General features: G+C 37.0%; 1 protein-coding gene across 1 annotated transcript in view; it reads right to left on the bottom strand.

Annotated features, from left to right (window-relative positions):
• Positions 1-554: 554 nt before the first annotated feature.
• The window catches only part of LOC124718813 (transmembrane emp24 domain-containing protein 7), a 31964-nt gene continuing 17372 nt past the window's right edge, over positions 555-15146 (bottom strand). The window contains exons 2-3 of the mRNA XM_047244432.1: positions 12811-13056; positions 555-4661 (exon numbers count right to left, since the gene is read on the bottom strand). Coding sequence (XP_047100388.1) covers positions 4422-4661; positions 12811-13056 — 486 coding nt within the window. The 3' untranslated portion in view covers positions 555-4421. The remainder of the gene's footprint in view (positions 4662-12810; positions 13057-15146) is intronic.

The following is a 15146-nucleotide window of genomic DNA, read 5'->3' as shown; positions in this document are numbered from 1 at the left end:
AGGGTGGTATTCAATGAGGTAACAGTATACTGGTGTAATGTGTGTCAAGAACTGCAGGGTTATCAGTAAATGCAGTATTTTTCTGTTTCTTCTGTTTATTAAAGGTGGTTTACCACAAAATATTTTGTTTTATCCACAACAAAAATAAAATACAGAGAACTGATAATTTGTTCCACACCTTGTTGACACTGTAAAAACATTTAAAAGACACAACAACATTATCAAAACATTTCCTTCAGCCCAGACCAGCACATCAACATTCTGTACAATTTGTTATGTTAACATGATGCTGAAAATACCTATCAGTCCACTGACAATTTTGTCCAAGACTGGCAAAAAGCAAATGAATGCCAAAACTTACAAGACTTTCAAAAGCACTCATCCATAAAAATGGGTGATAAAAAAGGAAACAGAAATCTTGCACTGTATCACTGAATGTGATCTGTATGTATCAGACAACTAGCAAGAATTTTTTTCCGTTCTGAAAGTAATTAAGTGTTCATGTTACACGAGATTCCGGATAAATAATAGTGTTAGGACAAGTAATACAAAAGTTTGAAGACATGTCTGCATCCTTTTATTTCAGTTACTTCAAACAGCACAAGCTCTCTTCAGACAACAAAAGGCATTTACAATGTAAGTTCATCAGCAACATACACATCTTGGCAGTAACACTTACATACATATGACACAGATTACTCTTCACAGCTTACGAAAGCAACAGAAAGAACCTTATAAAATTCAAAAATGAAATTTAAATTTGCAGAAGTGCAGTATCCCAGAACTATGCTACAAGTTGGTGATATAATTGACCTGTTTACAACACAAAATGGAAGGTAAATGGGAAAGGGAATTTTTAAATGAACAAAGTAATGTAAAGAAAAATCTGTCATTTTCTACAACTAGGTTGGATAAATCTGACGACTTGACTGTTTATTTACATAACAGTTCATACTGAATTTGTGCTTTTGTATTTGTAACTGTAGATGTTTATGAAACATTTGTGTTTGTGAACAGTGGTAACTAGTACCAAAAGCTAATGCATACATAACAAAACAAGACTTTTAAAATAAACAGATCTGCCTAGAAGTAAGCTTTATTCTATGCTTTACAGCATGAAGTCATACGTAACAATAAAAGAATCTCCTCACACACGTGTACATTCCTACTTCTCTACAGCAGTCCAAAATAACTGAAACAGCAACATATTCAGGTACTGCAGGACAAAATGCTACAAAATTATAGTAACTGAACCTATGAAAAAGAACAGACTCTGCAGTATTTCTGATGAGAAAAAACTAACCAAACTGACTATTATGTCATATTTCATAAAAGAACTTGTGATCAGATGTTATTTACATACCCATGGCTAACTAATGTGACTTGTTCAAAATTTGCGTGTACCTTTCACACTGTCCAGCCCTATAAACAATATTACCCCAGTCTCAAAGATACAAAACATAGAAGAAAATATATGGAAAAAAACAATGTTATTGATGTCAAAACCATAGCAATTTACACACACACACACACACACACACACACACACACACACACACACACACACACACAATACTGTCAAATACTACTCAAAATAGTCTAATTTCTGGTACACGATCATTAAATACTGATCAGACATGCAACTTATGTCATTGGACAAATTCATTACACATCAACAACACAAAAAATATACAAAACATGACAAATTGTAACAATTCAGTTATTGATATTGAGATTTTGCAAAATATTGGGTAAGAGGGCCCGTGCCACATACACATATCTGTTAAGGTTTTTTTTTTTTTCTTTTTTTCACTTTGGTCACAACTGTCCTCATTATATAACCTTTCTGGCTTGTTACTAGGGTAACGAAATGAAAGCAAGGAGAAATGGTCAAACTGGAGTTCAATCTGCTACACCAATTACTACGTCAAAAAAGTGAGAGAGCCATTTATAAAGACAGTTCTGCATTTTTATGTGCCATCACTATAAAGAGTTTGCAAATAGTTAACCAAAATGTAATCTCTTGCTATGTTGGGCTCTATGCGTTAAGAACATGAATCCATGTAAAGACCAGGAATATGTGGATAACAGTTTGTTTACATGTCGCGGAAGGCTACATAAGTTGCTAGCATTATTGAGCCTTCTGAAAACTGAGAACGATGGAGAAAACCTAAAGGAATAATTCACGTGCCCTGTAACTCTGAAGATGAAACAAAGTCCACATAACAAGATACTGATACCATCCTCTTGCTATTCATTAGCTACATGTTATCATTAAGAAATATCAAGCTCTATCTGTATAAGCTATACCAGCTTAGAATTCTAATTATGTTGAAAGTGTTTGCGTAAAATTATTTTTTTGAGGCACAGACCCGCTTTCCCTCTCTTTTTTTGGAATTCCAAATTACAGTGCATTTACGAGTATCATGCCCAATTCCTGCTGATACCCTCCCAGTTCTTTCTTTATGCCAATTATTGTTTGTAGGCCACAATCACAAGAGTTCCTCTCCTCCATAAACACTGAAAGCTTACGCATACTGCTGCTACCATGAACTACATAAGCAACTTAATTCTGCACACAACCATAAAATATTGCACAAACACACCATCTGTAACACTGGCATCAAACAGAGAAGACAAGTGGAGGGATATGAGAAAATGAACTATGACTTGTTCCTTTCTATTAATCTGATATTAAACTGCGCTACCTTGGTACATTCCAAACAAAAACATGCCAAGCTGACACTGAATGCAAATCTTGTTACAAAAATTAATGTTTTAAGTGAAGTCATGTCATTGTGTTGGCAGAATTTCACTCAATGTCACATTTTTATGACTGATTGGTTGGTGAAAATACTATGTGAAATAACACTGTGGCAGCTCATTCATGGAACTCTTCCTCAAAATTGTGCATGGGGCCAAAAACATGTGGTGAAGTGATCATGCGGCTGTGCTGCACAATCTTTGTCAATTTTAAATTTGAAATGTTAGAATTGTGGATGAGCCAAAATGAGAAAATTTAAAAATATTCACTGGTACTATCACTAGTCTGTTCTCAAAATACATGCTGCTAAAATGTTGTTAACTGCATAAAATGCAAATGATACAATCCAGCTATGAAATTGTCATTAACTGATATTAAGAAGAATAAAGATCTTGTCTGCAAGAGAGAAATGAGATACCTTGTATATCTTACACAAAATTTAATGCATTGTGCAAAATACGATTTCGCATACAAGAGCTATCTTCTTCAACTGTAAGTTGCTGGACCAATCCCACTCAAGTTCTGCACCCGTAACACAACAATAACCTTTCACTACCTGTCTACATAAAATTTTACAAGTACATAGGCTCAATATCACTTCACATAAAAAGGTTTCTTTGGGTTTTGCAACAGCAAATCACCTTTTTTTACATTAATAATGCCAAATCACAGGCTCTACTGGCTAGTTTTAAAAAATTTCCAACTTATTTTAAACAAGATCCTCCAAGGTTGTAAAACCATATTCTAGAATTTTAAGTGACTATAACATTATCATCTAAGGTTTTTACTGATGGACTAACCCAGGAAAACTGAATTTCTCAGGCTGTGCATAAAAATGATGCATGAAACTTGAGTGTTCTTTTGCTCTTTTAATTTTAGTTCACAACATAATTCTGACTGCAGTTTAACTATATTGATATTCCCAGTCCTGTACAATCCTACTTTCCTGTGCTGTGCACTAATCATGGAAGATGATTTAAACAGCTACAATGATTATAGGAAGTTGGTAACCTACAGTACTATGAAAATAGTACAGATCTTAATTACAGTATGTGCTTTTACATGGACAGGCACCTAAAACTACATACCCACAAATTTTTAAATAAGTTACAGAAATAAAAAGAAACATTCAACTGGAACTTGGACTTACTGCTAACATGAGTAATTCATTTTAGCACTTCCCATTGAATGTGAGAAAGAAATACAACTCAAGATGCTGGATACTTTAATCACCAAATTTCATCAGCCACACTTACAGAACAAAAAATGAAGGAGAAATAGAAAATGTTACTGCATGCATGTTTTGGCAAGCATTCACACACAGAGATGTAAAGCACAAGTCCACTTCATGAAATGAGTACATCCCTCAAAACAAAACAAACCATGTATTTTGTACATGTATACACTACAATTTTGATAAGTTAACATATTTCTCTGCAGTTTCCCATTTTTTTAAATCAAACTACCAATCACACAGGACTCAGTAGCAACAAAATGCTAACAACAGATTGATTGATTTTGATTTAGTCTCCGTGCCAATCCCGACCCAACATTACGAAATGGCCGGCACATTATTCCCTTTCACACGCTCAGCTCAAGCAAATAAATGACACTTTTCCAGTCGCTCAACAGATGCCACAATTGTCCTGTATGGCCATTACTTGTGGTTAAGCAACATCTGAGATGGTTTCTTCTCCGTGAAGAAGTTCTTCAGGATAAACACTTGGCCAATGGTAACAACCAGTATGGCAACTGTTTCCAGAATTGACCACCACATGACGCGTTCATTCAGATCCTCTGCTCGCTTGCGGCCTTGAGCTTCTCGCAAGCGGTGGTGAGTTTGGTAGTCTATAATTTTGTTCAGTGCTTTGTGAATTTCTGCAGAGGAAGACTCCATCTAGAAACAAAAACCAAGAAACAGCTCATTATTACACAGAGTAAGCACACTACCTAAAGGAAGTACTTATATTAAAAATTCTGACAAAGAAGGACGCTGAGAATAGCTTCTTGGTATGTGTCCAATGTCCCTAAAGAATGCCATTTAGGTACATTTTACATTTTTGTTAATATAAAGTACCTGCATCAGTTGTTAAATGAGCAAAGTATTATGATTTTGTCCATGGCTGTAGTTCTGCAGCTACAGAATTCATCAGCTGCACTCGAAAAACCTTTATTCGGTTCACTTTACCAGTTTAAACTGTCACAGAAATGAAATAGGCTCAAATCATTAAAGTGCGTGTCATTTACGACGGCGGCCAAGTTTGGGTTAGTTCTGCACATCTTACGTCACAAAACACAGTCAGCCAATGAACAGAGAACGACGTTGCCAGAGCTTGGCTGTAGTGCAGAGCACGGACGAGTGTCTTCAGTTTTAGAAACGCTTAGTCAAATAAAGTAATTGAACAAAAGCAATGCCTTGATAGCAGACTTTCTATAAAAGAAAGTTTGGAAAAAGCATTCTTTATACCAATTGCTTCGTATTCTATTAATTAATTAAACCAAACAAGCAATAAGCCTCCTAATTCAAGCGATAGCATGGAAATTCATCCTAACTAACCACTTTTTCACAATAAAGAACAGCGGTAATTGTTTACTTCCTATTGTACTGCGACAAAACATGAATAATTCAGTCATACCAACAGTGACTGTCAGTATTTTGTGTGATTCTTCAAAATCCTCCAGGAATTCTGTAGAATGACGAGCTGCGTTGGCGTAATGGTTACGGTGTTTGGCTGCTAAGCAAAAGGTTCCGAGTTCAAATCTTGTTTGGTGCTTAATGTTTTCTTTATTTAAAAACAATATCGAAGTGTCTTACTTCATGAATTTTATTCGTTTGAATGAAATTTTTTGAAATTTCTAGTGGTAACTAAAATTAATCATACGGAAAGTATACGCTGTGCACTTTTACCTCTGCAAACTCTTCAAAATTTCGTGCAATGGTTTACTAAATTTAATGCTTCTTAATAACTGCATTGAACATAGAAACAAAATTAAGTCATTTATGGGGGGAAGGTATCAGTCAAGAAGATGTGTAAAAATCAAATTTTTGGACCAAACAGTTTTTGTGAAATTGAATGATAAGTGTGTCAAAGCAGTCGGAACATCATGTGTTTGCACAGGTGAACAGTGCAGTGATGACAAAACTGCGCACAGCATGGAATGCGGGGAGCACGTCTCTGTAGCAGTGAAAGGGTTAATGCGGCTGTGGTGGCTTTACTTCATGAACTGCGTGCTCCCCCCTAAACGTAAGTTTGCGAACTATACTATACTATACTATGGTGCTGCTTCCCTTGGCGCGTGCAACTGGCAATGCAGCAATCTCCCGCGTCTGGGCGGGCATGCGCGAGCTGCCAAGATAAAAGCCAACATTGAAATAAGAACTGACCAGCAGTGTCCTTTGCTACAGAATCAATTAAAAAGTGACATCGCTAAAAATGTACATTATATACAATGAATAGCAAACAGTTAACTACCAGATCCCACATTGTACGCGGTGTGTATGACAAAAGTCAACCACCAGACTTAGCAATCCAGTGATTGACCTATGTAATACAAAGTATGTACGATGCAGTCTGATAGTTAATTGTTTGCCACTCATCACACATAACATATATTCTTAGAAATGTCACTCTGTTTTATTGACTCTGTAGAAAAGGATTCCACTGCCCAATTTTTATTTTGATGTTGGCTGACTGAAGATTTGAGATTATTTCACTTCTGAAGATGACAGTTTAAACTGTTGAAACCAGTAAAGTGAACCAAATAAAGGTTTCCTTTTGCAACTAACAACTGATTTTTTTTTATCTTTATTGGAACACCCATACTCTCTTTACAATGCATGACACATGCGTGTGTTGTACCTTGCCAGAATCATGTACGAATATCGTATTTTATCTAAAAAGAGGGCTACATACACAGTAATATTTAAGAGTAACTGTGTTATTTCAAGCATTTTTTTTGCGAGTGTCAACTCAACTTTGAGGAGTTACAGAAGTCAGACCATAATTAAGAGAAAGATTTCCTTTGCACATTTTAAAGATACATTCATTCTCTGCTTAGAGGTGAATTTTTGTTGCTTTCCAATTAGTCATTTTAGCCTGATAACGGTGAGTACAAATTACCACAGTTTGCCTAATGACATACGTATCAACAAGGCGAAAAGTGTAAATGCAAGCTCTGTTGCCTTTGACAGTTCTTAAGTTTTTATGCACATTAGCGTGCATCAAGTGATACTATCACATGTTATATTTATTTTCTTCTGCATCCAATGTGTGCCACATGCTCTGAAACAGTATTTCCACTTGATTATTCATTGTTGCTGTTTACTTCGTGGCTTCCCATCAGATAGGAAACAATTGTGCAGCCCACCATCGTTTTGTACTGCTGTTAGTCTTCTTGAAATAATTAGTTGTCTTGTGTGAAACCAAACCATGCATCAATTACAGAGCTGTCACACGTCCACAGTAATCAGTGGCTTTCAGTCCACATGCTTGCTTTGAGGCCAAAAAAGAACAGGATGTAATCAGTTCCATATCACATCCAGTAAAGAAACTTCTGAATGTATTGGTATTAGTGAAAGTGCAGTCAACTGAATTTTGAGGTAACACAGAGAAACTTCATGTCTTGTGTCACCAAAAAGAAGTACTGGCAGACGACAGAAGCTTGCACTGTTGTAATATTCAACAGTACCGTCAGCTGTAATTTCATTATTAATTTATTAGTGAACAGTTTCAATGATACTCTTTGTCATCATCAGGCCTTCGAAATATATAATGGCTGAATTTTCCTGAGAGATATAAATCAGAAAGGCCCATGTGAAAGTAACTGGTGTCTACATCAGCTCCCATAGTAAGCAACCACACACAGTATGGCCATGGTTGCTTACTACAGATACTTTGTATTTCCACGTGGGACTTTCTGACTGACGTCTTTTAGGAAAATTCAGTCACTATATATTTAGAGGGCCTGATGATTAAGTGTTTCATCAGAAACAGCTGCCAATAAATTGATAATGAAATTACAGCTGACAATAATGTTAAAAATTGTAATTTTCATATCCATTGGGTCCTCTCCTATTCGAGGGTAGTTGGAACGCCCTATCCCCGACAATGTTAAATTTAGTGACTTTGCTTCCCTGTATTTCAGGAACCACTGTAGCCATTGACATGGAACTTTTACAGGACATTAAACTGTATGTTTTGAGTCTACTGAACAACAATAATTGCATTTCAGCCACTGCTTTCAGAAATACAATTTTTTAATTACACAGTTAAAATTTTGTGTACTTCTTTTGTACGTTATCCTAAATAATTTTAATTATACATGCCATTATGCTCTTCTTTTAGTTCAGTAGACTCAGGATATGTATGTTATTATTCTCTGAAAATTTGAACACTACTCGAAGTGGTCTCTCAGATTTAGGGGAAAAATGCAACAGAAAATGCAAATTTTCAGCAATGTCTTTGTTCCAACAAAAACATTTGTCAAGCGAGTCCATATAAGGTTACTGAACGTCTCATTGGGATTTTGAGTCTGACCATGCAGACACTTCCTGAGTATATCCATGACTTCTGCTGGGATGGAATGTTTATAGCTACATGAACAGTTTGAGTACTGGGCATTGCAGTAATTGCACCATGAATCAGGTCCAGGAGGGCAGAGGTGGTGTACTGGTTTTTCATGAGTTGACAGTATGTGGAAGAAGGTAGCTCATAATGCCTGCTTCATTTTCAACAAATCCTCAGTATTATTTCTAACGGCCATCCCATAATACTGCTGTAGTTCAATCAATCGTTTTGTCTGTCAGTCTGCCTCTTATGGTTTCACCATCAGAAAGTTTCTTGTCTCTCAAACTTTGTTTCAACTTCCTCAATGTGGTGCCCATCCTCTTCTGGACATGACCAATACATTCCAGTTTTGTGATAATCTTCTCACCATAAGGCTGAGTGGCTACTACACTGTTATATGCTTTTGAGTCTTCACCACCTAAGAAGTCAGTTGAACACACCCCCCTTTCGTTCACAGATCAACTAAAAATTTCAATAGCTACATAGGCCTCCATACTACCATTTGTTCCTTCATAATTTCTGTGAGAGATATGCCTTTCTTCATTCCCTGATTTAAACTTATAAAAATGTTTGGTTAAAATCTGTAAACCTATTACCTTTCCAGAATTCACACTGGTCACCATTACAACAGAATTCTTAGAACTTTAGCCGCACTTCTGCCAAGTGCCATCAAAAGCTACTGGTATGTCAATCATACCATCATTTATTTCAACAGCTTTGTTTATAGCACCCTTCACTGACTCACACATAACAGATTCCACAGCAACTCCAATAAATCAATAAATCCTGCATACTTGTCGATCTTACAAAATGGGTGTGGCATATTCATCAAGGCACACGTTGTTTCTGCTGCAGTGTGTCCTTTGCCAATAGCTCTCAATCTATAAACCCACCTAACATTTACTTCAAAATAATTATCTTTACACTTATCAGAATTCCAAAATGAATGAGTATATTTAAAACTGGCACAATTAATGATAAGCTTCCTGGCTAGTCCATTTGATACCTCACTGTCTTCATGTAAACTAACTGGCCCCTCCACATATTTTATAACACACACACTCACCTAACACCCTTGTTAGGATGTGTAAATCTATCCGAATATAACCTAACCTACCATTTACAGCACTTTCGTTTTGAGAAAACTGTGTCACAGCGTTTTTATTTTAATCTTCAAAGCACTAATGGGCGTTTCTCCAGATACTGACAAGTCTGCCTGTATTTCATTGTCTGTAACTTCACACATAACATCCTGAACACAATGTTTCCCTTTATTCGAAAATCTATTACTATGAAACCCAAGTTTGTTAAAAGCCCTTTGTTTTGGTGTCATACTTCACTTTTAGAGATACACCAATCTATTCGTCACCTTTCCTCGGAAAAACGTTAGCACTTTGACATACAATGCGTGTTTATACTATGAAACAATACAATACTATTTTTGACAGTGCTACCAGTACAAACACATAATTTAACCTTTATAACACAGCAATCTATAGCCTTCTATACAAAAAATTACCAATTTTATTAGACCGTGAAGTAATGCAAGTAAAAATTTTAACATTTTCAACTGGTGTAGAATATATTTAAAAAAAAAATTAAAATAAAATACTTCCCATGAGAATTTATAAGTGATATACAGGGTGTTCAAAAAGTCTCTCTGCAGTGTCGTATGATTGTTAGCCGTGCTTGCCGTATGCTGAAGTGAATATACTGAAATAAAACTCTGTGAAATACAAGTTATTAATTTATTGCATATTCATTTTTACTTACAAATTTTCACATTAAATGTTGAAAGTGTCCCCCCTGTTGTTGAATACACAATTCAATTCATCTGTAACATTTCTTCTGTAAGAGAAGCAGTGAAAGTGGATATTGCAGTTTTCAATTCATCGATGGCTTTTGGACAGTTTTTATAGACAGTTGCTTTCACTGCACCCCAGAAGAAAAAGTCAGGTGGTGACGAGGTGTGGTTTCATTTATCTGGGTACATGAACTCAGAAAATTCTCGTCAGGTGATCATGGAGGATCAAAGTCCCTATGAAATTATGCGATCACCAAAACCATCAACAAGCAGTGACATTGAAACGCGACCTGTATGCGCGGTTGCACCATCTTGTTGAAAATAACCGTTCAGTACTTCACTTCACACAAGTTCTCCTATGAATGGGTACAGAATATCACTGCAATATCGTTGTGCGTTTATTGTTTCATTGTAAAATATGAGACCCACAATCAGACGTCTAGAAATTGCAATTCAAACTTCTATTTTCACAGAATGAAGTGGTTCCTCATGAATACACAATGGATTTGCAATACTCCATATACGAGAATTTTCTGAGTTCATGTACCCAGATAAATGAAACCACACCTCATCAGTTAAGAATATCCCTTCCATTTTCTTGAACGAAATTTTTGAACCATTAACAATAATGCAGTCTCTTGCCATCATCAGTATTTTTCAGTTCTTGTACGACTGTCACTTCGTATGGGAAAAGATCTAATTTTTTCCTTACAGCTGTGTGGGCCGTTCCGACACTAACATCAATTTCCTGGGCGAGTTTTCTTACTGAGTTGTTCAGACTTGTGGACATTTTATTGGAAATATCGAGTAGTTTATCCTCAGACAAAACACTAGGATGACGACTTCTTGGTGCATCTGTCATTGAACCTGTATTTAGAAATTTGTTAATCAAATCTCACACAGTATCGCAATGTGGAAGTGCTATCTCCAGGAAAACTGAATGAAATGTCCGATGAATTGAAACTGTATTTATCACCAGCTTTGAACACTTGTTAGACTAAAAACACACATTCTCCAATGGTTAGCATTTTAACAGTGACAAAAACGAAACAAACGAATAAAGGAACTAAACTTAAACGTCCACGTCAACACGTAACGATACACACCCGGGAAGTAACCCAGGCAGGCAAACAATCATACGGCATGCGTGACTAACAATCATACGGCACTTCGGAGAGACTTTTTGAACACCCCGTATATATATAGTTTTATTCAGAAAATTGCAAATTTTATGAGATAAAAATCCAAAAACGTGAAAAAAAAAAATTTTCCGCTTTAACGCCCCTTAACGGGGCTGGATATGCTAAAGTTTGCATCAGACGCGTTTACGCAGGGGGGTCAGAGAAAGGAAAATCCAAGACTTCCATGAGGAAAAGCAGTTTCCAACAGTAGCTGCTGTATTGGAGAAGTTACAGTCTGCAGTGGAAGACATTCCTGATACAAGTGAAACAACCCCTTGGCATTACAATCGGAAAGTGTGTTTCGGAGGGGGGAGAAAAAAAAGAAAAAAAAGAAAAAAAAAAAAACCACAGTGCTGAGGGAAAATAACCGTGCAGGAGGAAAAAGAAACGAGTTCTTGCAGGAAATAAGACACTTGCCAAACACTGGATAGATTATTTATTACTCTGATGAGAGATGGTGAAGTGCAAATAAGCACGTGTCGCCCAGCACTACAACACTAGGGCATTGCCACGATGACAAAATCACATGATCTGATTGGCCATAATGGACGTGTAAAGCATGTGCAGCAAGGCCATTTTAACTGTCAGAGTTGTTCTCTCACTGTACAAAGTATGTATTACGTTTGGTCCCACCTCAACCACAAAATCAAGAAACACAATAATTTATCCTTTTTGAGTGTTTCCATAAATTGCACTGTAGGAGATGCTGCAACTAACTACAAGTTTTTTTAATGATTTTTATTGAACCATTACTAGTTCCAGGCTTGAGCCCACCATTTGTTGGTAGCATTGATTTCTTTGCAAGTTTTACAACTGTAACTTCCTGAAATGCCCTCCTTTACATAGTATATGACACAGGTTTGATTTTCTTTCACAATCCATACTGATCAATTAACTGAATGAACGTGTAAAGGAGGGCTTTTCAGGAAGACACAGATGTAAAATTTTCAGAGTAGTACACTACCATCTGACAATGAGCGCAGCCCCGAAACTAGTAATTCTGCAATAAAATTATTCCAAAAAAAATCTTGTGACTGGTTGCAGTATTTCCTACTGTGTAAAATCAATAAATGATTAATAAACACACCTGTGCAAAGTGTTCGTTATAATAAACATAATAATGCCTTATTCTCTGTAACAATTTTATATCAGCTGACGTCCCCAACTTCTTCCAGCAAGATAAGTCAATCATTTGTGTGAATAGAACTATGACAACTGACAAATGGAGCAACTGAGTTGAATAGACAGGCAACCACCTGTTGCAGAAGAATGCCTATACTTCGAGGAAGCCAACTCTAATACTCAGCCACGGCAACCCAATATAGTGAGCGATTATCCCTGACCATGCGGGAAAAAGAATTGAATAAAGATGTTAATATAAAAAGTTGTAGCAGCTGTAAATATATTCAACAAAACATTCTGGGGGATAAAACTGTTAAATTTTTCTGCAAACTAGAGGATTAAGTGGCCCGTACATACTACTGCCAAACATACCTGTGTCATGACAGTTATGTGCTCTCCTATCCCCGGGAGAGGCTTCTCTTCTCCCACTTGCCAATCCATATAGACCAGCTTGTGGGAGAACGTGGAAAATTCATTGCTGAAACAGGCTGTGTATATGCCTGTCTCAGCAGAGATAAATGTGTGGCTATCAAATTGCTTTTTCACTTGTCTGTAGATGATCTCCCCACGGGGAGCCTGCAGCTGGACGTCCACATCGTACTGCCCTCCTGTAACCACCTGCAAAATTGAATTAAACAGTGTAATAAAAACGCCTATTAATGCCCACGACAATATGTAATAAGTAAAGGTTGACAATCCCAACTATGTGTAAATCTGTTAATGTATTGTTCACATTAAAGTATGGAAAGTGAGACACTTTCAAATAAAACAAAAACATCAGAGGCTACACTATTTAGGTGGCACAGTTATACAAATGTATTTTCCAAATAAGTAGAACGAAAATACACGTCGATTCATGTAAGCTGTACACCCTAGACATTTCTGGAATCATTTGACATATTGTAATTCTGTTTTGGTCCAAATGAATTGAAAGGAAGTCTTCACTAAATGATATGAATATACTGAAATAAAACTCGGTGAAATACAAGTTATTAATTTATTGCATATTCATTTTTACTTACTATTTCATAGCGATATTAGAGAGATATTGGTATCGATTTTACTTTTTCAAAAGGAAATATAGGAAGTATAATTGCATAGGGTTCTGCAGACAGAGTCATTTGACATAAAACTTTTCTGGGTATGGTACTGCGTCATATTGTATAAAACTACTAGTGCTATATTTGTCTGGGGCAACATGACAAATCTGCAGTGGCAGAACATCAGCAAGATTGTGGAAAAGAAATAAAATTCAGTGAAGCCTGTGTGTTGGCCAAGCAGCCAGTTATAATGAAATGAAAAATCAGAGATGCCATCAGAATTTTTAAACAACCTAAAAATATGAATCGAGAGGATGGACTCAGGCTTGCCCTATCTTGGCTGCCAGCAATCAGAGCACAACAGACCGCACTGTCAACTCTAGGTACAAGCACTACCAACGAGTAACTGCTGCCACGCGGCCGACGTCCAGCATTTGGTATATAGCAGCCAACTTCTCATTCACCGGTGACCACCAATCGTGGCACGTAAGACAAGGGCCAATAGACAACAGAGGTTAAATTCTCCCTCCACCACAATAACCTGTTAAAGTTCGCTCTCCTTCCTCCTCAAGTGACCTTCAAATGAAATGACCTATCTTTTTAAAATTGTAACATAATGGCAGGCACAGTGAACAGTAATAATAAAATATAAGGGACACTGCATAGGTAGAACGCACCAGTAGACCCAAAGAAGGCTGCGGCAACCGTGGACGAAACGTTGGTTTTTCTCCAGCAGTAGTTTTATACAATATGACACGGTACCAAACCCAGAAAAATTTTATGTCGAAATACAGTACGCTTATCTATTATCGATGTACAACACCTGCTGAATGCTGGAACCGTTTTGTGATAATAGGTACATACTGGGAGTTCCAGACATGTTGCGACAAATTTCTACATGAGGTGGGGCACATCGTAAGGATGGAGAATTGCATAGCAACCCGTGATCACAAATGTTAGGGGTGAGTGCTAGCACAGGTTGGCAATCAGAAAAGAAACAAGAGAGTGATTTGTTTGACACACTCAGTGGACATAACGAGTACACATGGTGTATGAAATGAATACAACTCTAATGTTACAACAGATGCTCGACGGATGCCACGACGGACTGACATGCTCGAATCCACGCCCCTTGCTCATCAGATCCTCGATTTGGTTCTGTGGGGATCCACGAAATCTCTCACGTATCGCAATCTTGTGAAGTCTGAAATGGATCTTGTCACAAGAACTGTCATGCAGCTGCTACAGTCAAAGAAACACCCAGTGTATTTGAGCGTGTCTAGCAGTTTATGCTCCATCAATGTCAAGCACGTGTGGCATCTTACAGTGCAAATAAGAGTATCTGTTGCAACATTACAGCTGTATTCACGTTGTGCACCACACACATTCATTATGTCCAATAAAGGTTTCAAATTAACCATTCTCTCACCTCCTTTCTGATCTTCAACCTCTGCTACCACTTACCCCTAATGTTTGCAGCCACTGGTTGCTATGCAATTCTCCATCCTTTCAATGTGCTCCATCGTCCCCTAGAAGTTTGCTGCAACGGTTCTGAGACATTATGTATATTCATACCCATGGAAAAGTGAGTGATGTTTAACCAACCAAAAATCACAATGGGAGTTGATAGATAGATACTAATTAAAAAGCTGCCCATACTCTCGCAAG

Source organism: Schistocerca piceifrons, chromosome 10, assembly GCF_021461385.2.
Source record: "Schistocerca piceifrons isolate TAMUIC-IGC-003096 chromosome 10, iqSchPice1.1, whole genome shotgun sequence".
NCBI classification, from domain to species: domain Eukaryota; kingdom Metazoa; phylum Arthropoda; class Insecta; order Orthoptera; family Acrididae; genus Schistocerca; species Schistocerca piceifrons.
Note: the sequence above shows the minus strand (reverse complement) of the source record. Positions and strands in the feature narration are given on the sequence as shown.